This window comes from Lactuca virosa, chromosome 1, assembly GCF_052849685.1.
Source record: "Lactuca virosa cultivar CGN04683 chromosome 1, Lactuca_virosa_CGN04683_v6, whole genome shotgun sequence".
NCBI classification, from domain to species: domain Eukaryota; kingdom Viridiplantae; phylum Streptophyta; class Magnoliopsida; order Asterales; family Asteraceae; genus Lactuca; species Lactuca virosa.
The window spans coordinates 51635297-51658588 of NC_136426.1; the positions used below are offsets into that span (position 1 = coordinate 51635297).

Sequence of the window (23292 nt, forward strand, 5' to 3'; positions counted from 1 at the left end):
TCATATAGATAAGTCATGAAGTCTTCCATTTATGATAATGTTTACAACTAAAAACATATTTAAGTTAATAAATTAAGTATATTATATAGTTGAAATCTTTACAAATATATGTTTTTTTTAATATAACAATAACCTTGTTGTTAAATTTAATATAATAATTCGTATACTAAATTGATATAATATATTGATTATTTTGAATAATATGATAATATATACATTTATTATAACTGGATAATCTACATCGTTTGAATGACTTCTATCTACGAGTTACTAATGAATAAAATTAAATATAATATATGGTTTAATGTTATTTATAGTTGTTGTTATTGTTAATTTTAAAATTTATTTGTTTAACGTTTTAATTTCTATCATTATAATTATTTAAAACATCAAACATTATTTTTTTTATTTAAAGGTAACAATATAATCATTTATATAAAATTATTTTTAACTATTGTTATTATAAGTTATTGTAAGCTGCTTATTTGAAAACTTTTAACGATTATAAAAATATCTTTAGAAAATATTTTAGTTAAATTGAGATTACAATTTAGCTTTTGCATTTAGCACTACAATTTATCACTTTTTAACTAATCACAAAATATTTAGTGGGTTTTTTAAGTGGAACTGAAATTTATATTTAAGTTAGTACTGTAATGTTATATTTAAATTAACAATTTAAGTATTTTGTCCAAACTGTTCAAAAGTTGTAGCTTTAAACTGATAATGATTTACATACAACAACATATTAAATTTAATAAATTAAGTATAATATGTTAAAAGTTAAAGTCATAACTTTATAAGTAGAAATAAAAATATTATTTTAATATTAAAATTTAGTTTATTTATGGTTACACTTTAGGTTTGATATTTATTTAACCTTATTAACCAAATTATAATCATTATTAGAAAGACACTATAATTTATCACTTTTAACTATTTACAAAATATTATTTGGGTTGCTTAAGTTAAACTAAAATTTATATTTAAGTTGACCCTGTAATATTATATTTAAATTAATAATTTAAGTATTTTATAAAAATTGCTCAAATGTTATAGCTTTAAAATGATAATGGTTTACATCCAACAATATATTAAAATTAATAAATTAATTAAGTATAATATGTTAAAAGTTAAAAAACATAACTTTATATGTAGAAGTAAATATATTTTTTAATATTCAAATTTAGTTTATATATGATTACACTTTAGTTTTGATATTTATTTAACCTTATTAACCAAATTAGAATCATTATTAGAAAGAAAATGAAAAATCATTGGAGTTTCAAATGAATGTGGTGAAATGAAAAATAATTTCTTTATAATATAGTATGATATAGATAGATATAGATATAGATGACTAATATACGCAACTTAAAATAAACATAACTTTTGATCCGTATAGACTTTGTAGGCCCGCGATACATCGTCAAAACAACGCTCTCGTCTGACAAAACAAAACAGATGAAGCTGGTTCTCCTATCTGTAGTCTGTCGAGTTCCTCCGTTTTAGACCTCAAGTTTAGCTTATTTCCTTATTTTGTTTTATAATGTTTTTTAATAAATATTTGATTTCCTTAATTTCTGTATTTTTCACTAGTTTATTTTCGAGGTTAATTAGGCAAAATGGATGTTGATTTTAATGTTTAGAAATTTAGCAATATCAGCCAAAATGAGGATAGAGTTCTATGTACGCTTTTATATATGCATTTTAAAAGTTATCAATACGTTCCCTTTTGAGTTTTCTAGAACAATTTTGGTGTTGTCTCTGATTACCACTATGATTGTCAACCTCTTGATTTTAAAGGGTCATTACGACCATCAACATTCAGGGCGTGTAGTTTTTCAACATATACAATTAAATTATCGACTACACACCATAAATCCTCAACCGTGGGACCCCCATGATTAGAGTTATAATCATGTAACTATAATACTTTTACAGGTTTGACTAGTCCATACTTATGAGAAAAACTATGTTCTTATGACAAGCAACATAAGTTCATTTATGCTAAAGAAAACAAGCCAGAATAGTGATTTATAGGCTCAAATTAAACCTTTGTATAAGAGAAACTCTTGTATGTTTAAAATTCTTATTACCAAAAAAAACAACAAGCCAAAATACGGATTTTTACATGTAAGTGAACATGTTTAAAACTCTTTGCAGGGACTCTGTTTTTTTTTCTAACCCTAGCCATCATCAGCTTAATCATCCTTGGGAATATCTTTCTTTGGCAGCTCCTTTGGTTTTGCTTTCTCTATTTCCCTATAAAACCAAAACAAATTTCCCCCAACTCAGTGGCTAAATGCAAGAAATAGCAATGTACTTTCAATTTGTTTTCTTACTAGAACATTGTACTTTGAAAAATCCAGCCCATTAGGCAATATACCTTAAAGAACAGCTCATTACTTGAACCTCATAAGGCATGTAACTAAATACATTTACTTGTGATTTAAACAACTTGCTAATGAAATTATCAAAATTAACATATTCCGGGGTTGATTTAAACAAGTATAGACTTCATTTCTACCCTACCTCAAACTAGTCAGTAATAAACTGTCTTCTTGTTGTATGATTGCATAAGCTAGCTGTAGACAGTCTTGACATAACACATTTTTAGGTTATGAATTAGGAACATTTTGAATTAATGAGGAATTGTTCAATCATGCTTTCTGGAAGCACCCAAGTATACATATCCTGAAGAGTGTTAGATAAAATTCATGATATCAATGTCTAGGATCCATTCAAATTCAAATAGCGAAGCTGAAGTTGTTAAATGATCCAAGGATTTTGTAAAACATGCAAGTGTTAAGTCAAACATAGATTGAACATCATTCTTGTTGGCTGTTGCAACAATTTGCATGCTCTTACTAGTTACCACTCTCTTCTTTCAAAAATTAGAGTGATGTCTCCATAATTTGTGAAGATTTCTGATAACTTGATAAGTATCACTATGAGTAGGAAGCTCGAGGACGCTGTCTATGACTATGACTCCTATTTTGGAACCCTAACTTTCTACAAAATGGACTCTAATCGAGAAATGAGTGGAGAATTACGTATGTTCTACAGCACATCAATAGTTTAGGTTTATACAGAAAGTATAACACATGAGTCAGTAAATCAAGGAACAATTTGTGAGTATTGAAAGAGTACTTAGCGGCGGATGCAGATTCTTCTTCGAGCCAGTGGCGAATCTGACGAACGTTGCGTTTGAAGATGGAAGCGGACTGTTTCACATCGCTCCTCATCAGTAGAACCACTGCGCTCACTCCCACCACGGTCAGTATGAAATTTGTTAACGCCATTCGTTCGATAGAATCCAATCTATGAAAAAAAAAAAGGGTTGTCGCAAAAGATGAACACCTAACCGAAATCTTCGTGTTCGGTAGGTAATCAGATTGAAAGATAGCGCACGGCGGAAACGGCAGGTGGTCGCCGGAGATTGATTTGGGGTAGGGGTTTGAATGTCGTCAATACGATTGTCACGACGGCGGTCAAGTCCTAGAGGATTCACAAAATACAAAAACGACAAGTGAATCCTTCAACTAAATTTTAATTTTGTTCACAAACTTTTTTACATATTTGATTTTTTCCATGAATTATTTAAAATTGTTTATATTTTATCCTTATCACCATACCGTCATCAGAATAAAATATGAACAATTTCAAATAATTTATGGTGAATTTAATACCGAAAAAAAATTAAATAATTAAACATGAAAAGATAATATGTAATTTTTTTTTTGGTATGATATTATTTAGTTATCATCATACAACGAATGAGAAGGCAAACAAGCAACAAGTTGCGCCACTAAGCCATTTTGTATGGTAAAACCAATTCTTTTGAAGACTACATCCATAAATCTAGGGGATATAACATGGCTATGCATGATCCGTTGTAGTCTACTAAGAAGCTCCACCGCATCCGGCGCAAGGAAACCAAACGTATCAAATGCAAATGGTATGAACGCGTGTTGATTTTCTATGCACGGTTTCTCATGTTTGGTGATCTTGCATATAGCAGCTTTTAATGCAGCATGTCCCGCCGTGAAACCCCCGGCCCTCAAACTTACGAGAGGGGATACCCCTGTAAGGTCCACACATGTGTGTTTCCCTCCAACCCATCCAAAAATCAAAACGTCAGCCGGTCTAAGGGTTAACCTTCCTTCTGTCGGGTCAGTCAGGAAATTCACAGGAGCCTCTTTCTTGGCGGAAACCCCGACAGGCTTACATATGTCGACCAAAACATCCCTAACCATATCGTGCCTGTATTTGAACCCCATGAGTTCTTTGCAATGAACTGCATGCTCCCCGAAAGAGTCCAAACATGCCTTGCGGCACACCAGACATATCCCATCGGCTGGGAATATTGGAATCATGAGTCGATATCTGAGAATGGTACGATACTCCACCGGAGACATATGTTGGCCAAGCTCATCTATAGGGATAGCTAGAAGAAAATATTGAGCATGTGGTGCACGTAAACACTGGAAAACTGCTTTATGCCGAGCCGTCATATTGAAATTCACTTCCATATCTCGGATAATTTTACTAAAAAGGGCACTCGCCAGTGTATTATGAGATTTAGGGGGGCGGTGTCCTTAGTAGTAAAACTGCTAAGGTCAATGTCCGGAAGCTTCTTACGAAGAGAATCTAAGGCACAAGCATAATCAAAATCCATACCATAAATATCGCTATCCCGTAAGATGTGGTCTTGCAATACCCAAGATTGGACCCTTGAGGCAACAAAAGCATATGAGGTAGCATCTACTGCTGAGTATAAACCCAAACCACCAAACTGAATGGGTAGGGAAGCAAGTCACCACTATAAGTCGCCAAAGAAGGGGCCACCACAAACCACAATGTCCTCAATCGCCCCGCGTAATCCATTATCGAAGAACAACGCCTCCTCCTCCATGTGAACGGGTTGGCACGTCCTCAGCCCAAAGAAAAGTTTAGCAATACCCATACAAGACCGAAGTAGAAGGAGCTCACTCTGCGAGTCAGACAATTGTGGAAGAAGACGCATCAAATTCACAGCGCCTTCAGCTCTCTTTATAGCTAAGTTGCTAATGAAACTAGCATCTCTGCTAACAGCTCCCCCGAGAAGTTTCACCCCCAATGACGGCCTACCGAAGCCAACCGGGAGTAGCCCCTCACGCAGCTTCCTTCCATCACACGAGGGACAAAAGAGCTCGGTTTTCTTGATATTCAACTGAAGGCCCAACTGTAGGCCAATAGCCTTAATGAATTAAATTGAAAGTTCATTACTGTTTCAAATTATTATCCATATAAAATTATTAACCCTATGCTTCTTAGTTATGTTTCATAAGCTAATCAATAAATATTATAAAGATCTTATATGAAACATCATACTTCTAATATCGTTACTTATTTACTTATATAGTCTCAATGATACTAGAATAAAATATTTCAAAACTAGGATATAACTTCCATATAACATTTAAATGTATTTTTTGAAAAATAATATATGTGGTAACTGACATGTTACTGGAAGTCTCTAACTACTTTTACTAAGATGATATGCAACATCGAAATTTTAAGAAACAATTACGAAGTTCCAACAATCAACCTTTTGGTCTCGATGTGTCATCGCTGGATATCTATAGCAAGACATATATGTACCTTCATCGATAATTTTTTTTCATAGTCAGTGCATAAGTATTTTGCGAAACCAGATTATTATGTTGGAAGTTTGCAAAATAATTGTATCCGAAACATATATTTCAAATTATATTATTTACTTAAAAACCATTTATTATTATACAAGAGTGCACCTCTTATTTTGGTATTTGTTTTATGTGACAATTATTTGAAAACGTAATGCACATTCAATTTTGTTCATTTTTAGTCATTGATTTTTTTTTATGTTTGATTTACTAATGAATTATTTGAAATTGTTCATATTTTACCATTTATGATCGGTTGTAGACTAAGAGTAAATATGAACAATTTTAAATTATTAATAGGTAAATCAAGTACGAAAAAAATTAATAATTAAATATAAATAAAATTAAAAGTTCGTTACATTTTCAAATCATTATCTATAGAAATATTTAAGACGTTTTCATAATAATGTAAATCCTTTATCAATTTATTTATAGATTTCATGATACAATTTATATCTTTTCATTGTTTATAATTTCAAAATAACTAAAACACAAAAATAATGATTCAAAAAGCTTTTTAACGAACGATTTGTAAATTCATAAATGCTGTTGAAGAAGTTATAATCGGAAAGAATCATAGACTGAAAATTTGGTTGAAATTTTTTAACAATCAAATATAGTTGCACAAAGTATATATAAAATAAAATTTTAAAGGGAAAATTTTAAAAATAACTAACTGGGTACCCCGCACCGCGGGGTTTGGTTTTTATCAGGGTTTTATTTTTTTCTTTTTCAGTATGTATTAGGGTTTGGTTTTTATCAGGGTTTTATTTTTTTCTTTTTCAGTATGTATTAGGAAGTAATGTTTGTATTTTAATGGATACTTTATTTTTGTAACATGTATATATGTATGGTAAATTTACTGGATTAACATCAATCATCTTAAAATGACTCCGCTCAAGGTTTGTAAAGATTTCCACGATTTTAAAATGACTCTGCTCAGGGTTTGTAAAAGTTACACGATTAACATCAATCATCTTCAAATTCCAAAGGATGGTAGCTGAAGGATGTTAGCGGAGATTAAAGTTGAGGAAAACATGAGTAAATCAAAGTGCGTTTTACCTCAAGATAGTAAAAAGCACAAGAAACTTATCAGATTTGTAAAAACATTGGGGAAAACAAAACCTTAGCTTTTTCTCAAAACTGTCAACGTATTGTATATGTTTTTTCTCAATTTTTATAGGAGCCAGCATCATAGAACTTTTTTAGTATAGAGCACAACAAAACCTTATAACTTCTTGGTTCTTCCTAAGTTTTGGAAAGCCAATTTTTATGCTATTAACTTACAATTGATACTAAAAAACCATCAAAGGATAAAAGAACAATGCTCATAATAGTTTCTTTGAACATTATGATAAATTCCAATTGATCATCTAATCATATAAACCATCATGAAGCCATATATCAACTAAGAAGTCTAATATCATGTGCAAAAAAAAATAAAAAAATAAAAAACCATCATGAAGCCATATATCAACTAAGAAGTCTAATATCATGTGCAAAAAAAAATAAAAAAATAAAAAAACAAAACTTTTGTTCGGTCAGTACAAAGTTGACTTTTGAATGTGTTACAATAAGTCAAAATACTCAAGAGTGAAGATTTCACTACACTGAAATAGTTTGGGATTAAAATGCTTGTTTTCTGTAAATATAGACAAGATTACAATATCGAGTGAACACATCTAAGAAAAAATATTTGATTTTGGGTGAAAAAATGAAAATATTGCAATGTTCGTGATGTTTGATTCCATGAAAGAGTTGTAAGAAAACAACTGTTACTGGTAACGGTATTGGCTCACGAAAATGGTCTTTATTTTAAAGCAAGTCTTCATAAGTCGTTGAGCAGCTACCCCAAGAGTGGAGTAAGCGAACAAAAAATGCATTTGAATTCTTGAGCTACATTATCAATTTTGATTTTTGAGATTAAAATTAGTCGACATCGTACCAAAATTTGGGCAAAAAACGAAATTAGAATGCAAACTAAGCCTTGTGACATGATCTTATGGCGTTCTCTCTCTTTGTGATCTTTGAGAATTGAAATAGATCCCCAATCCATTGTCTTCTGCTCTCATTCCAAGAAATCGTAGCTACTAAATCAAATAACTGATTTATAAAATATATTTGAGAAAAGAGCAATGGACTTTCAGTATTAACTTACTTCCTTTGTTTCTGGATGCTTCCTTGCTTCTTTTGCAGGCGTAGAAACTTCTAAAGGCCGAGAATTTCCAGTATCCACTTCCATCATCATAATATTAACTTTGAAACCTGAGGAAATCGAAAAAAAAAAAAAGTAACAATCAATAGAATGGAATAAGAATTGAAGCTTCATAATCAAATTAAAAATGCATCAAGTTCAACTGTCTTCAGGGTTGCTGTTCCAACTTCATCCTGGAACAAAAATCACATATCAGTTGTAATATGCAAATAAAAAATACTCTAAAAACAACACCAAGCCAGATGAAGTTCCATAGATAGCATATAATCACCTTCAGTTAGTTCAATACGAACTGGAACTGCAACAAACCCACTTATCATATGGTAGAGTAAAATCACATTTCTACCCTTGTCCATCTCATTTGTTTTTGTTCTGATTATTCCATAGCATATAATCATCACTTTCAATTCAAACATCAACTAAACCATATGAAGATTAGACAGAAAAAGAAAAAATTATACCTCAATGGATTTGCTGGGAGCAACACGAATGACATTGACCAAATTGCCCCTAAAGAGGCTAGTCCAACCGCAATAGAGAGAGCTAATTAAACATAGCCCTAAAGAATTTATGTAATCTGTTAACCAATTTCAAACCAAATAATTAAAATTACAAATCGAACGAAATCGGAAGAAACCTCTTCTGAAGTAAACATAAGGATAACATATGGTACTTAAGTTAATTTCTAACCCTATAACATCATACTAATTCCATACACATACAAAGCTTGATAAATTTCAAAGTTGGAAGTTAATACAATGGAGTTAGAGGAACCACTTAACAATAAAATGATATAACTGAAATGCAAATTGTGAAAGTTTATGAGCATAAGCGGTGCAATAAAAACATAATAAAATTTAAAAAAAATCAAACTAAAAATTGGAATGATTAAAAATTTATCAATGTGAGAGACCAGATATTATCCTGTATCACCATTCCTAGAGAGGGTGAAAAGGGTTTTTTCAATTCCAATTTTTTTTATAAAAAACAAAATATAGTAAATATATAAAACTGCTGATGTTTATTATCAAGTTCAATTGTATGTCACATTCAGTTCTATATCCAACCAAAAAAGAGATTTCGATAGAATGTTGATATATGAGAGCTTTTCATAAGACTTTTAAGGTAATCTAATCTGATTTAACATAAAATATAAAGTGTAAAATGAGGTAGTAGCTGCTGTAAAGACATCATTTGCTGTATAAAATAAATCAAGTTATCATCAAACTCAAAATTCCATCACTCAAAGACTCAACAAAACAAAACTACTCCACAAATGTATACCTGCATCATTTGAGGTGAAGTTAACTGACGAAGCACCTTTGGATTCTGCATCATCTCCCTCAATTGAGGGTTAGAATCGAACATACTGCGAAGTTGAGGGTTTTGACTCACAATCTACAAATTCACATTACCAATACCATTAAAAAAATTATAAAAAACTTTGATACCTCAACTATAGTGTATATCATGTTTGACATACCTGCTCCATATACTGGGGATTTGAAAGCAAGCTTTGCATCATCTGAGAAACAACAGAATTCTGCAACATGAGGCTCATATCTGGCATGCCACCTGTCATGTCTACCCCTGGTAATCCAAAAGCAAACAATTTCATATATATTATGGGAACAACCATTAAAAGTATCGACGATTGACAAAAGCAAACAATTTCATATATATTATGTGAAATCTTACTGATGGAATTTGGAGCAAATAGAATAACAATGATGAATTTTAACAAAAGAAAAGTGAAGAAAGAAAGCACAAAATTACCTACCACAAAGCAGAACTTCCACGAAGATGGTGGAGAACTCAGTGAACAGGTCGGATTTGGTCATGATGCATTTCATGTCACCCAACTCCACAACTGGCCACCACCTGTACTGACGGTTGTAAAAAAACCACCACATGCAACAGAAATAACGGGAACACAAGGTCAAATTCGTCGAATTTAAACCCTAATTTCAAGGAAATCGGAGTTATCTAATAACATCATTGTATAATTTGAACTGTATGTGTTACCTTCAGTTCACGGGTGAATTTGTGCTTTCCGAGAAGAACATACGGGTGAAGTACAGCAGTTGTCGGCGGTTGATTGGAACCTATCTTCGATATCTCCTCTGTTTCGAACTGGGTCATAGAAGAAGCCGACGGAGCAGGTTAGTTAGAGGGCTTCGACGGTGAGGATTGGTGGGTGCAATGAAATCTGTGAACAACTAATTGGGAGGTCGAGAAGGCAGAAGTATATGAAGCACGGAAAACGAATAGTGATTGAAAGAGGAAAAGAGGGGTAGCGGCACCTGAGATGTTTCTTAAAACCAGAATCGAGCCCTAATCTGACACGAACTGAAGCAGACGTAGCGATGGCGGTGCTCAATCGCTTCTTACAAACTCTCGGAATGACAGATGGTGGTAGCGGCGCCGATCGATGCTTTTCAGGAACATCGACATGCTGAAGAAGTTGGAGGTGGCAGAATCGAGCCCTAATCTGACACGAACCCAAGCAGACGTGGCGATGGCGGTGCTCAATCGCTTCTTACAAACTCTCGGAACGACAGATGGTGGTAGCGGCGCCGATCGATGCTTTTCAGGAACATCGACATGCTCAAGAAGTCGGAGGTTGCTCATCCCACCAAAGGTTAGTGGAGTTTCGATTATGTGTGGTTGATGGCGAGAAAAGTATGAAGCAGAAATATGAGAAGAATCCAGAACATATTGATCTGATGCACGTTCATCAACACGTGCAGACGCAATACAGTGGGGGAAGATAAAGAGACGGTAGATTGCTAACACGTATACACAAAGAATATACCTAATGTCAAAATATGCCCCCCCTAGAAAAAATATACTTAAGGGACCATTTTTGTGAAACTGTTCACCAGTTCACTATTCATCTTTTAGGATAAGTTTAATATATATATAATAATTATTTATATTTATAATTTTCTTTCACTAAATTACAAATCTGAACTTTACATTTAAAATTTAATTTTTCACACTTTTTTAATATGTTTTTTTTTTTAATTTATTAATTTCTAAATTAGAAAACGCCCACACCGCAGTGCCGCACTCTATTCCCTGTATCCTACAGCCACAGTCTCTACTCCGCCACCAGCCTCCACAACACCGTTCCCGCTCAATACCGGTTGTCTTCGTTCACCTCCTCCATCTTTCACCCACCGCAACTAAGAGCCCTTCAATTCCTCCACATCACAACCACTCACGATCCCTGCACAAAATTCTCATGCGACACCGTTACCCCATTCCGCCACCTCATCTCCCTCCAACTCACCAGCACTCCTCCGTCCTCCACCTCCTCTCCCTCCATCTTTGATCCACAGCTTGGACCGGCCCTACATTGATCATCATACTACCAATTCCAAAACCCTAAAGTTGCTAGCCTATTTGTGGCGATGGAATCCCTTTTTAGTGTTTGCTCAAATTCGTTGTTTTCATCACTTCAAAACCATAAAAATACAACATTATTCCAATTCCTTACTCCCGCTTCTCTTCCATCGAGTTCACAATTAAAGTTGCAAAGCCGAGTATCCATAAAACCCCACGATTTTCATAATTTTCCGCCATTTGTAGCATCGAGGAAGAGAGTATTAAAGTGTATAGATAGCAACGAACAATTAGAAACTAGTTTTGATGAAGGAGAGAGTTTGAAGAGCGCTGTTCGAAGGAAAAACCTTGCTGTCTTTGTCTCCGGTTGTGGTTCGAACTTCCAAGCTGTTATCAGGCGATTCTTATGGGAGATGTTCATGGACGCTTTGTTGTATTAGTCACCAACAAACATGGTAGATTCTAGCATCTTGTTTCTCTTATTTTACCTTTTCGATTCCGCATGATTCATCTGTAATATGTGCATCAAAGCCAGTGGTTTTTCATGTCTAGATTTCCTTATTTTTCATTTTGTAAATGTATAGATTGTGGAGGTGCAGAGTATGCATTTAGAGAATGACATCCCAGTTATAATATATCCTAGAACACAAAACGAACCAGAAGGCATGTCTTCAAACGATCTTGTAGATGCTCTAAGGTGAAATTTTCCTATCATCAATCATATTATTCGTTCCTTTTTTTTTTTTGTTGGTGTTCATTACCTTTTTTGTGTAGCGTAGTACATACAAGATTGACTTTATACTTCTAGCTGGATACTCGAAGCTTATACTAATCCGAGCTTATCCAAATTCAGTCTTGAATATTCATCCTTCACTTCTTCCTGCTTTTGGAGGCAAAGGGTATTATGGTTTGAAGGTGCATAAAGCTGTCATTGCTTCTGGTGCTAGGTAATGATTAATGAATGTTCTCGACTCTCGAGAGCTATTTTGCATCATATGATATCTCTCATGTGTTTTTGTTTTCCTATTATTTTGATAAGATATTCTGGGCCCCACGATCCATTTTGTTGATAAGAAGTATGACAATGGCCGAATTCTAGCTCAAAGAATCTTTCCTGTTCTTGCTAATGACACTGCTGAAGAACTTGCTGCTAGGGTTCTTCGCCGGGTAATCATTGTTTGAATAAAGTTTGTGTATTTTGCAATCTTTTTGTAAATTTTAATATGTACATACATGGATTGTTAGGAACATAAAATGTATGCTGAGGTGGCAGCTGCAATATATGAAGAACGTGTTATTTGGAGAGAAGATGGTGTTCCTATCATTACGAAAGCAAAGCTAACCCTCAACATTATAAGATATATACAGAGAGCAAACAAGATAAATTGCAGGTTTGAGAAATTTGTTAACGCATGATTAGTTCTTGAAGCTTTGGAGTTGGAAAGAAATAATTGTGGAAGCAAGCAAAACAAGTTTATCATTTTTTGTGTGCATTTTTTTATATTAGTGAAAAGAAATGAAGATATTGGTTAAGAATATAGTAGAAACTCGGGTAAAATTAAAGTATCTAACAACACAAGTTTAACATCTAATATTAGATTTCAAAGTTCATGGAAAGAAGAAACACAACAAAACATAAAGGATAGAAACCTAAATGATCCATCAAAGATGCAGGAACTGCCACAGAAAACGAATTCTCATGGTAGCTCGTGCATCTTCTTCCATCTTAAAATAAAACAAAAGAAAAGATAATTCTAAAATATTCACAACACCTCAACGATTCGATCAGCCGCAATGCTAGCAGATACTTGATTTTGTTCTCTTGAAACCATCTTCTTAATCTTGATCAACCATTTGAACCACCAAACTCCATAATCATACAAGCTAAGAGCAATGTACATCCCGATTCCCCCAATAATTCCATTTGAAATCGAGTACGTTAAAGGCATGAGTAAAATGGTCACAAATGCGGGTACACCTTCTTTAATGTTATCCCACTCGATATCTTTGATCACCTTCATCATCAAAGCTCCGACCATGACTAAAGATGGACCAATGGCCCATGGTGGCACACTGCTAAATAATGGAATGAAAAATATCGATAAAAAGAAATAAAATCCAACAAGGATTGCAGTTAATCCTGTTCTACCACCTTCTCGAATCCCAGCTGAGGATTCGATGTAAGTTGCGATTGGAGAGACACCGAGCGTGGACCCCACGATCGAGGTCCCTGCATCGACCATGTATGCTACATATTCCCCTTGGAAACCGCCTTTTTCATCAGTAAAACCCCCGAGTTCTGCCATTGTATATAATGTACCTGTGGTGGCAAGTATGTCTACGTATAATAAAGTGAATAGGGCAACCCATACTTCACTTCGGTTAAAATTGACGAAGCTAATTGCACCTAGGGTGGACTCGATTTTGTGAAAATCTACCACATTTTTGAAGTACTTATATCTTGTGTCGCCTAGAGGTGTGTCGGGAAAAACCGTCACGGATGTGTGCCTAATCCATGATATTAAGGTGACAAACAAGATACCATAAATCATGCTACCTTTAATATCCTTCATTAACCCATAACATGTGATTAGGAACCCGACTAAGCCCAACCAAAATGTTGGGCTTTGCATGATTCCATCGGTGCATGCCCCGGTGACCGAATTTCTACTGGTGCATGCTGCCAGGGTTACTAAGGTGTCAGGATCAGGACCTACAAGCCCAATACCTTGATTAGCTTGTAAGCCCACGAACGCTATAAAAAGCCCGATTCCGGCTGCGGAAGCTAACCGGATCGATCGGGGTATGAGTCGCGCTAGCTTGGCACGCAGCCCAAAAGTTGCAATAATTAAAAAAACACAAGCCTCAACCAATACAATGGCCATAGCTGTTTGATAAGAAATGGACCCTGACCCATGAAAGCCCACTAAGTTGTAAGCCAAGTAAGCGTTTGGGCCCATACCAGGAGCCAATGCCAAAGGCAAGTTAGCAAATATGCCCATAGCTAATGATCCAATCATCGATGACAAAGCGGTGGCGACGATAAGGTCACTTTTTAGCTTTGAAAGACAATTTTCATAACCGATATTGGGTTTGAACATGCAATCTGAGGAAATAAATGTTGATGTTTGGTTGGATGAAGGAGGAGTGCAATCGGAAACAGAGCACATCCCACCGGAATCAGTCAGGATTGTGGCGTTGACTGTGATGATGTAGGCCATGGTGAGAAATGTCGCGGTTGCAGCCCGAAGTTCTTGAGTGAAACAAGTCTTTCGAGCTTGTAACTTGAAATATTTGCCAATCTTGCTATTTGAAATTGAGTCATTCAATTTTTTCCCAAAATCTTCCCATAAATTCCCCATTTTTTCACAAACCCCATTTCCGTATCTTGAACACAACTCCCCTCCTCCCATATTTGAGTAACCTTTCTCTGAGTGGTTTACTCTTATTATAAGACACACATCTCTCTTTTTATTGGCCGTAGTGTGTGTTATCTCTACTTGTGAATGATGCAATATGACTTGTATCTTGCTTTAAATGTAGGGAGAAAAAGGATCAATTTTAAATGATGGAAACCTAACTGGGTCTTTTCGAAGTTTGTGAAAGATTCTGTTTTTGTTCTAGGAATTTACTTGTTTTATTTGAGCTATGTACAAAAACTTGCTTTTTTTCCTTTAAAAAATGCATCACATTGATAACATGAAATTTTAAAAAATATGCTGGCATGATTTTTAAGATTTTGTATTTTGAACTTTTTATTCGTTTATACTAAAATATTATTTCAATAATCATTAAAATCAGGACAAATAAAATACGTAAGTTTGGTAGAAATACACAAATTTATTTTTTTGTGATAATTTACGTTAAACTTAAGGTTTTAATGAAAAAAAAAACGAACATTTATGCCAAATATAATGACTTTAACGAACCATAAATACATAAAATATTATAACTGAAAAAAAAAAGTTGCAAATTTCCGGCTTTAATGAACCTAAAATATGCAAAACGGTAAATTTGTAAATTTCTATCAAATTTAAGGTATTTTATATCATTTGCCCTTAAAATTATATCGATGATATTCGTATTTACGAACACTTAAATGTTTTTAATTTAGGGAAAATGACTTACCAAAGTAAGTATCTTTGTCGTTTTGTTTATATTTAGATAACTTCTTTATTTTTGTACACATTTGACCATTTAACTTGTTAATTTGTTTACATATTACCATTGTCATCTGCTAACTTGTTATATTTGTTCACATATTGTCATTGTCACCAGCTATAGCAAATGACAATGGTAATATGTAAACAAATTAACAAGTTAAATGATTAACTGTGTACAAAAAAAGTTGTCTAAATGTGAACAAAATGAAAAGTTAATTACCCTGATAAGTCATTTTCCCCACTTTTAATAGCGATTTTATTTTTCATATTTGTTTATATTATTTTTTTCAAATGTTATTTTTAAAATATCCATAATTTCCTAAATATTAATTAAATATTTATCAATTTTAAACTTTACTTTTTAATAAATAAATATATTTTTGTTTTGTGAAATATATATATATATATATATATATATATATATATATATATATATATATAATTAGTTTTTAAGCATATACAATATATTTAAAGTAAATAGTATATAAAATAATTACCCTCCCAGATATTTTCCCTTTAATTTAATATGTTACTTTGATAAGAGTTAGATTACCTTTTGACCATTGTTGCGTAAATACACAAAAAAATATATATCTTATGTTTTGTTAGTTATATAAGCACTAAACTTTTATAAAGAACACGAATCTTTCAATTATCTAATATCTTGCTAAATTATGTTGTAAATTATATATTTTCCATGAAGGGTTTTATTATAAAACTATAAGCATTTTCGTCAATCATTATGAAATAGGATCGGGTGAGGACTTTTTTTAAAATGAAGACTCGTGAGGACATCTTACAAAAATTGAAAAAAAAAATCTAAAAAAAATACAAATCATAAAATCGAGCATAGTACTACATCGGAGAGAAAAAAATTGGAAAAAAAATTGGATCATTAAAATTGAAGCATGGATCATTTTTATGATTCATGATTCAACTTTTATGATCCATGATTCAGTTTTAATGATGCAAAAAAAAATCCAATTTTTTTTTTCCTGGATTCATAGTATTATGCTCGATTTTATGATTTGTATTTTTTTCAGATTTTTTTGCAATTTTTTTAAGGTATCCTCACGACTCATCACTTTAAAAAGAGTTCTCACCGGAACCAGACCCTCATCATTGTCATATATATATATATATATATATATATATATATATATATATATATATATATATATATATATATATATATAATTTTAAAGATATTTAATATAACGTAAGCCCAGTTGTTTTGTACAAAAAATGGTCTGATTTTTTTTTATTGTGAAAAAATGGTCCTCGGTTCACATGTTCGCTTTCAACTTTGAGGCCAAACCCACTAAGCTGGGTAAAAGTGAGGTTAGTTGCCTATTTAGCCCCTGCATTTAAGGAACGTCACAAATAAGTATATAATATTTTTTTATATGGCTGTTTGGTCCTTTTTTTAACAATTTAAGGTTGGGTGATCTAAAGACTTAAATGATTTAAAGAATCTAATAATTTGGTTACGAATGAGAATATTTTTTTGATAAAATTACCAAGTGGATTTGTTAAATGAAAAAAAATATTATTCTAACATTCTGAATAATTTTAAAATAATTAATAACAATTTCGTTAATTTAACAAAAACCTATATAGAAAGAGATATAAAATATCAAATTGAACATAGTCTTTTATTCCATATTAAATCAAGAATCAAGAGAAACATGCACATTATGAAATCAAAATTTTCCGTGTCATCTATAGTAATTAATACACCATAAAAGACACTGCTTTATTTCTAGTTGCTACTGATTTCTTCTTCCTCAAATCCCATTTGATATAACGTAAAAGAAAAGAAAAACAATTAACACACAAAATTATCTAAATTAAGAGAAACATACACATTATAAGTTCAGCAAACAATTTAAAACCAGAATTGCATAACCAATTAACGATGAACTCATTCAACAATAACATAGTAACTTTTGAAGCAAATGAGTAGAAATATGAGCAAGTAGATGAGAGTTGGATTATTTCATATTTTTCAAGGAGTAATTTACATTGGAACCGAAAACTTATGACTTTCCAACCTCTCAATTTGGAGTGTGATATTTCTATGGACAGGGACGGAGCCAGGTTCTTAGGATAAGGGGACTTACATCATAATAATTGATTAAAATAATTTTTATATCAAAATATCATAAGAGTTCGTAAAATTCAAAAAAAATTCGAAAATGAAAAAATATCCTCTAAATAGAAACTAAATCGATTTTCAGTAGTATCACTAACCGAATTCAAATATAGGTCATACAAAAAGAATTGATGATTCTTTTTTTGTGTATGATTTACCTTATTATTATAATAAACCAAACCATAAGCATAAATTATTAATTACAAGTTACAGGAAGTAAAATATATAATAAAAATAAAAATGTACCATATAGAATTAAGATCTTGTTGATATAATAGTTTAGCCAAAACAAATTCTTAACTAAAATATTATACATGAATAAAATAGCTATTGACAATCAAAAATATTATACAACAATAAAATAGTAAGTGACGATTTGATGTAAATAGGGTATACAATCATTAGCCAATTAAAATAAAAGAAATAGGGTGGAGTCAAAGGGATTTAAGGTGACGTGGGCTTTACTTTTGGTCAAAATTCTCATACCCTCATTGTATGTATATATAACAATTGGAAGGGGCTCACTGAACGGGCTAAAAGTTTAATGATTCCCTTATTTTAATTTTTAGTATTATATACATGAACTTTGGAAGAGATTAGGGGGCAGAGCATCCGGCAGCCCCCTACTGCCTCCGTTTCTGTCTATGGATATCCTTTGTTAAAAAAAACACAATGAAAAAAAAACTAAAAAGGATTTCGTATGAAAAAATTATATAGGTTCAAAATTAGGGGAAAAAAGAGATTTTTGCAGTCAAAACCTAAAACATGACATCGTATTGACAAAAAAAAAATTATGTGGATATTTTTTCACGAGTGATGCCTACGAAAATTATGATTATTTGAACATCATTTTTTTGGATATTTTTTGAAAAAACAAAACTTAAGAATATTAGCAATTATGGGAAATTTCCCTTTGAGTTAGTTACTTTCACGTTATAATATTACGGAGGTGTTCGGCTCGGAGCGTTTGAGAACTTCTAGCTTCTAGCGTTTGACAAACGCTCTGTTTTGAACAGAAAGCATCGTTCGGCACTACAAGCTTCTAGCGTTTAGTCTAAACAAAACGCTCCAAATCCAAACGCTACTTTATATAGCGTCTAACAAAACGCTACAAGCTACAAACTAACTGTTACCCGCTAATTTTACGGAACACGCCCTACATATTTTGCTTCTATACTAAAAAAATATTACTATTTCGTCTAAAAAATTACATATATATAATAATAAGGTTCTAAATGTCTTGAGGCGTAACATGACGGCAAAGTCAAGCTTTAAGGTTTTATGAGTCATTACGTTTTTCATAGCGTAACTTAAGACGACACTTTTGTATACATAAAAAACGTGAAAATCACATAATTATAGATTGAGATTTCTAACATGTGCCTAAGGATAGAGATAAGAATCATTAATTATGGAAATATTACAATAATTAAATGTGAAAAACAATAATTATACAAAATATTTCTCAATGAAAAATGTGAAATGCATTAATTATAAAGAGTATTCACTATAATTAATATATTTCACATTTAATTATGATAAAAATATTTTCCATATTTAATGTTTCTTATACATGCCTTTAGGACACATGGTAGAAAATTCCTTATAGATTTATGTAAAATATATAATATTTTTAGAAAAGTTATATCAACACTTAGTAAAAGAAAAGCTTAACAAATACTGAATGATTTCATTCTCGATTTGGAAAAGCCAAAAAGAAAAAGAAAAAAAAAACGCCTTAAAAAAAAACTCGCGCCATAATGTGCCCTAACACGCGTCACACCTAACATCGCCGCCATGAAAGTTTTCGAGACAGCGTAGCCACGCCTTGGTGTGTGCCATGACGCGCCTTTTACATGTTAAATAATAATAATAAAACGGTACCTAAAAAAACCCTTAATTATTATAGTATAATTGTAACATCCACGTTTATCCGTAGATGTTATTTATATATATGTGAATAATATGAAACATAAACATCGGTTTCTTGTTTATGAAACCATGCTTTGCGTTTGAGATGGAATGATCATGTATTTGATGTTTTACTAACATCATAATCAATATAATTCTTTATACCAAGAATAATATAAAACAGGATTTGATATATGGATGATCAGATGCCCAAAGGATATGATCAAGTTTTTTACCCACAGTAAACACAACACTAGAAATAAGACGTTGATTTCTATCCACATAATTCATATATAAATTAATTTTAATCATATGTTTTTCTATCTCAATTATTAAAGCAATAATGGATTCATATACTTTTTTCATCTGTTTTGAAAATCTAAACTGAAAACTACAACTATTAACAAAATTATTTTCTGAATAATGTAATACGTAAATAGTATTGAAAAATGAAAATGTTATTTCATTCGTTTGACGACATACATCTCTTTTTCAAACTCTGCATTGTGTTATTGTGTTAATATAAAAGCTTTAAAGAATTCAAATTATATAAACCGTGGATGAGACTCAATTTTCTAAACGAAATTAAACAATATATAATAAATTACAATGTAAATCTATATATGGCAAAAAATGTGGATCATGCCGATTAAAAAACAAGTTAAATGGATAATTTTTATATGGGACATAGCAGTCGGGTTAGTTTTTTTTTAGTATTCTATGAATATATAATATCTTAAACGTAATTATAAAATTATATTATTGTAATAATAATTTAATACTTTTAAGTCAAATTACATGTTAAAATAAATAAAATAATAAGATTAAAATGACATGATTGAAAAAAATTTACATAAAAATATTATATTTTGGACGTCTTTATTTAATGATCATAGTATAAAATTATCAAAATTTAATGATTTTAGTGAAAAGTTTCTATAAAGCCATTAAATTTTACCAAAAAAATTATTGTAGATCAATCTAATCGATATACAAAAACTGTCAAATATAAATATTTTTTTTAATAAAAATAAAGTATACTAATTAAATAACAAAAACTAGTTAAAGTATAATAAATTTTAAATATTTAATCTTACTATCACACTTGTAACAATTTAGAAGTTAAATTGCTTTTATTTTGAGTTTTAAAAATTATAAGTTTCTTTAGCTCAAAAGTGAAATCATGATGTTGAAATAATGATTAATCTATGCAGTTTGATGATGCGCATGCAAATGGGCTTTGATTAGGCCCATAAGGCTTTCTTAGCTAAGCTTTATCGGGACATGTCCATTTAAAAATTATTAATATTCAGTTATTGAGGGCTTTTCATTTTTATATAAAATATTATGTTTTTAAGGCAATGTTTTATTTATTTTTTTAATAAAACCTTTTATTTTATTGCATGCGTAAAGATACAATAGTAATTTTCTCAAAGTACGCAATTAGGGTTCTCCTTTTAAGAAATAGTTGAATATTCTGCAATTTTAATTGTATTTATATTTGTATAAAAGTTTTAAAAGCTTATATATTGATTTATAAAAATATAAAATTTTATGCGAAATATATAACAAAATATTATTTTTGGACCTAAGCGGTTAAAATATGATTAGATATTTGGACCAAAAAATGTAAACGGTTAAACATGATTAGATATCTTGTTATCTGTATTATTTGATAGAAAAAAAAATCATTGATATATAAATGGTTAAATAGATGAAAATAATTGTTTAAATTGATAATAAAAAAATGCTATATAGATAAGCTTTTAAACGGTATCAAGTTTATACAAATTTGTTGTTTATGAAAAAGTTTAAACCCCATGAACTCCTTATTGTTAGCCAGGGCCATCACGTATAGTGGGTAACATGGGCAATAGCCCAAGGCTCGTATTTGCAACGGGCTATAAGTTGGGCTTTTTGTAATAACCAAGGTTCTAAATAACGTAAGCGTGACTTGGCGGCAATGTCAAGCCTCAAGCTTTTCCGAGGCTTGGCGAGCCACGTCGTTTGTAAGGCGTGATTTAAGGCGGCAATTTTATATATAATTCATATTTTTATATGTGTTTTCTACTATTATTCATTTTTATACACATATATGAGTCATGACGGCGTTTTGGTAAAGTTTGGCGGCACATACAAGCCTAGGAGTCATGGCGTGCCATGGCGGAGCCATGACGAGCTTTTTAGAACCTTGGTAATAACACCTAGATAAAAATATATTATTTTTATTTTTCAAGCTTAAAATTCCTCGTGTACATCTCCAACTTTGTTGTGAACGAGGAAATTGGCGGAAGTTTAAAAAAAGGTAGGGTGTGGGTATGAAGATTGAAGGATACCAAAATTGGAGAATAAAATATTTAGGGGCGTTTAGTTGCGAAAAAATGGGGCGTTTTCCGAACAAAATTTCCAAGAAAAAATGAGAATTTTGAAAACGCGTTTAGTTCGTCTATTTTTCTAAATTTTTCACCGTTTTCTAAAATTACAAAGAAGTTGGAAATTTTTGGAAAACCGATAATTATTGTTTTCCATATTTTTCTAATTCCAAAATTTTCTAAAATATAAACACCCACTCCTACCTCATCCACCTCTACCTAGTACCTACCCTCACCTTAACACCCCCAACCCACCACACCCCTACCTACCTACACTCACTCCCAAGCCCACCCCCACCCCCACAAACACACACACACACACACACTAACCCCTACAAACAAACAAACACACACACCAACCCCCATAAACACACACACACTCACCCCCACCCATACCCCCACAAACACACACACACACACCCACCCATACCCCCACAAACACACACACACACACACACACCCACCACCCATACCCCTACAAACACACACACACACACACCCACACCCACCCATACCCCCACAAACACACCCACACCCACACTCACCCCCACCCACAAACACACACACATCAACCCCCCCCCCACCCATACACACACACCCAGACCCACCCCACCCCTACCCCCACCCACACCCCCACAAACACACACACCCATAAACACACACACACACACACACAAACTCACACCCACACCCACCACACACACACACACACACACACACACACCCAACCAACACCACTACCACAATCACCGACCTACCATCACCATCACCACCACCACCGCCGCCGCCATCACCCCCCCCCCACCGGCGGTGCCCCCACCACCGCTGTAGCACCTGGTTCCTGGTATGTATTTTATTTAAGTATTTTGCATTTTTGGCCTGGGACTCGACGAGTTGAAGGACCAACTCGTCGAGTAGAAGCGGATTCGACACGGGATTTAAATGACGGACTCGTCGAGTCGGCTCCCAGACTCGACGAGTAGACTCTAACTGGACAAAACCCTAATCTAAGGGTTTGCACCCTATTTAAACATCTCATTCAGCCACCCTTCGTCCCTATTGCTTCCAGAAAACCCTCATAGCAAACCCTAGCCATTTGTATAAAGAGCTAAGGCATTTGTGGTGCTTTTTGGTGATTTTGAACTCAAAGGAGAAGGAAAAGCCTATAGGAATCAAGAAGAGACCAAGGGAGTTCAAGTTTGTGCACCATTTGCAGTTTACAGAAGGTATAAAGTCGATACCTTGCTTGTTCTTTTGATAGATCCCTTTTTGGGGAGATTTAGGGCTTTTATAAGCCATTCTTGGTAACCAACCATGATTGCAAGCATGGTTGGGGGTTGAGGCTTCAGATCTAGGTCCATGGAGGAATTACAAGGCAGAAAGGGGCTGCTTTTGCACCCATGGAAGCCCCCATACAACCCAAGAGTTTCTTTTAGAG

General features: G+C 32.7%; 3 protein-coding genes and 1 pseudogene across 9 annotated transcripts; 1 reads left to right on the forward strand and 3 right to left on the reverse strand.

Annotated features, from left to right (window-relative positions):
• Window positions 1–2021: 2021 nt before the first annotated feature.
• Window positions 2022–3531, reverse strand: LOC145127738 (uncharacterized). The gene is made up of 2 exons (XM_079062888.1): window positions 3154–3531; window positions 2022–2265 (listed from the first exon to the last, which is right to left on the reverse strand). The coding sequence occupies exons 1-2, from the start codon at window positions 3303–3305 to the stop codon at window positions 2205–2207; spliced, it is 213 nt and encodes a 70-aa protein (XP_078919014.1). The 5' UTR covers window positions 3306–3531; the 3' UTR covers window positions 2022–2204.
• A 4835-nt stretch (window positions 3532–8366) lies between these two features.
• Window positions 8367–10642, reverse strand: LOC145127789 (uncharacterized). 6 transcript variants are annotated; one of them, XM_079063030.1, is made up of 6 exons: window positions 10209–10642; window positions 9931–10114; window positions 9686–9786; window positions 9389–9495; window positions 9190–9303; window positions 8367–8482 (listed from the first exon to the last, which is right to left on the reverse strand). In XM_079063030.1, exons 3-6 carry the CDS (start codon window positions 9756–9758, stop codon window positions 8474–8476), a joined length of 303 nt encoding a protein of 100 aa, XP_078919156.1. In that variant the 5' UTR covers window positions 9759–9786; window positions 9931–10114; window positions 10209–10642; the 3' UTR covers window positions 8367–8473. The 6 variants fall into 6 exon arrangements, with proteins under 6 accessions (XP_078919156.1, XP_078919160.1, XP_078919091.1 ...); XM_079063034.1 differs by having other exon boundaries at window positions 9931–10038; window positions 10209–10639; XM_079062965.1 differs by having other exon boundaries at window positions 9686–9791; window positions 10209–10639.
• Window positions 10643–10970: 328 nt separating this feature from the next.
• LOC145128349 (phosphoribosylglycinamide formyltransferase, chloroplastic-like) lies at window positions 10971–12789 on the forward strand (annotated as a pseudogene). Its single transcript, XR_013716840.1, has 5 exons — window positions 10971–11708; window positions 11838–11950; window positions 12033–12203; window positions 12297–12420; window positions 12499–12789. The product of XR_013716840.1 is annotated as a phosphoribosylglycinamide formyltransferase, chloroplastic-like (transcript).
• A 26-nt stretch (window positions 12790–12815) lies between these two features.
• AZG2 (Xanthine/uracil permease family protein) lies at window positions 12816–14742 on the reverse strand. The gene has a single exon (XM_079063098.1). The coding sequence runs from the start codon at window positions 14664–14666 to the stop codon at window positions 13017–13019; it is 1650 nt and encodes a 549-aa protein (XP_078919224.1). The 5' UTR covers window positions 14667–14742; the 3' UTR covers window positions 12816–13016.
• Window positions 14743–23292: the final 8550 nt, after the last annotated feature.

What these genes read in the sequence shown, in the direction of transcription:
- LOC145127738 (XM_079062888.1), bottom strand. Translation starts at nt 3,305, where the DNA reads ATGGCGTTAACAAATTTCATACTGACCGTGGTGGGAGTGAGCGCAGTG. An exon ending in GAATCTGCATCCGCCGCTAA is followed by an intron (nt 2,266 to 3,153) that starts GTACTCTTTCAA and finishes TTGGTTTTATAG; the next exon opens with GGAAATAGAGAAAGCAAAAC.
- LOC145127789 (XM_079062965.1), bottom strand. Translation starts at nt 10,047, where the DNA reads ATGACCCAGTTCGAAACAGAGGAGATATCGAAGATAGGTTCCAATCAA. An exon ending in AATTCACCCGTGAACTGAAG is followed by an intron (nt 9,792 to 9,930) that starts GTAACACATACA and finishes TACAACCGTCAG; the next exon opens with TACAGGTGGTGGCCAGTTGT. An exon ending in CGTGGAAGTTCTGCTTTGTG is followed by an intron (nt 9,496 to 9,685) that starts GTAGGTAATTTT and finishes TTGGATTACCAG; the next exon opens with GGGTAGACATGACAGGTGGC.
- AZG2 (XM_079063098.1), bottom strand. Translation starts at nt 14,666, where the DNA reads ATGGGAGGAGGGGAGTTGTGTTCAAGATACGGAAATGGGGTTTGTGAA.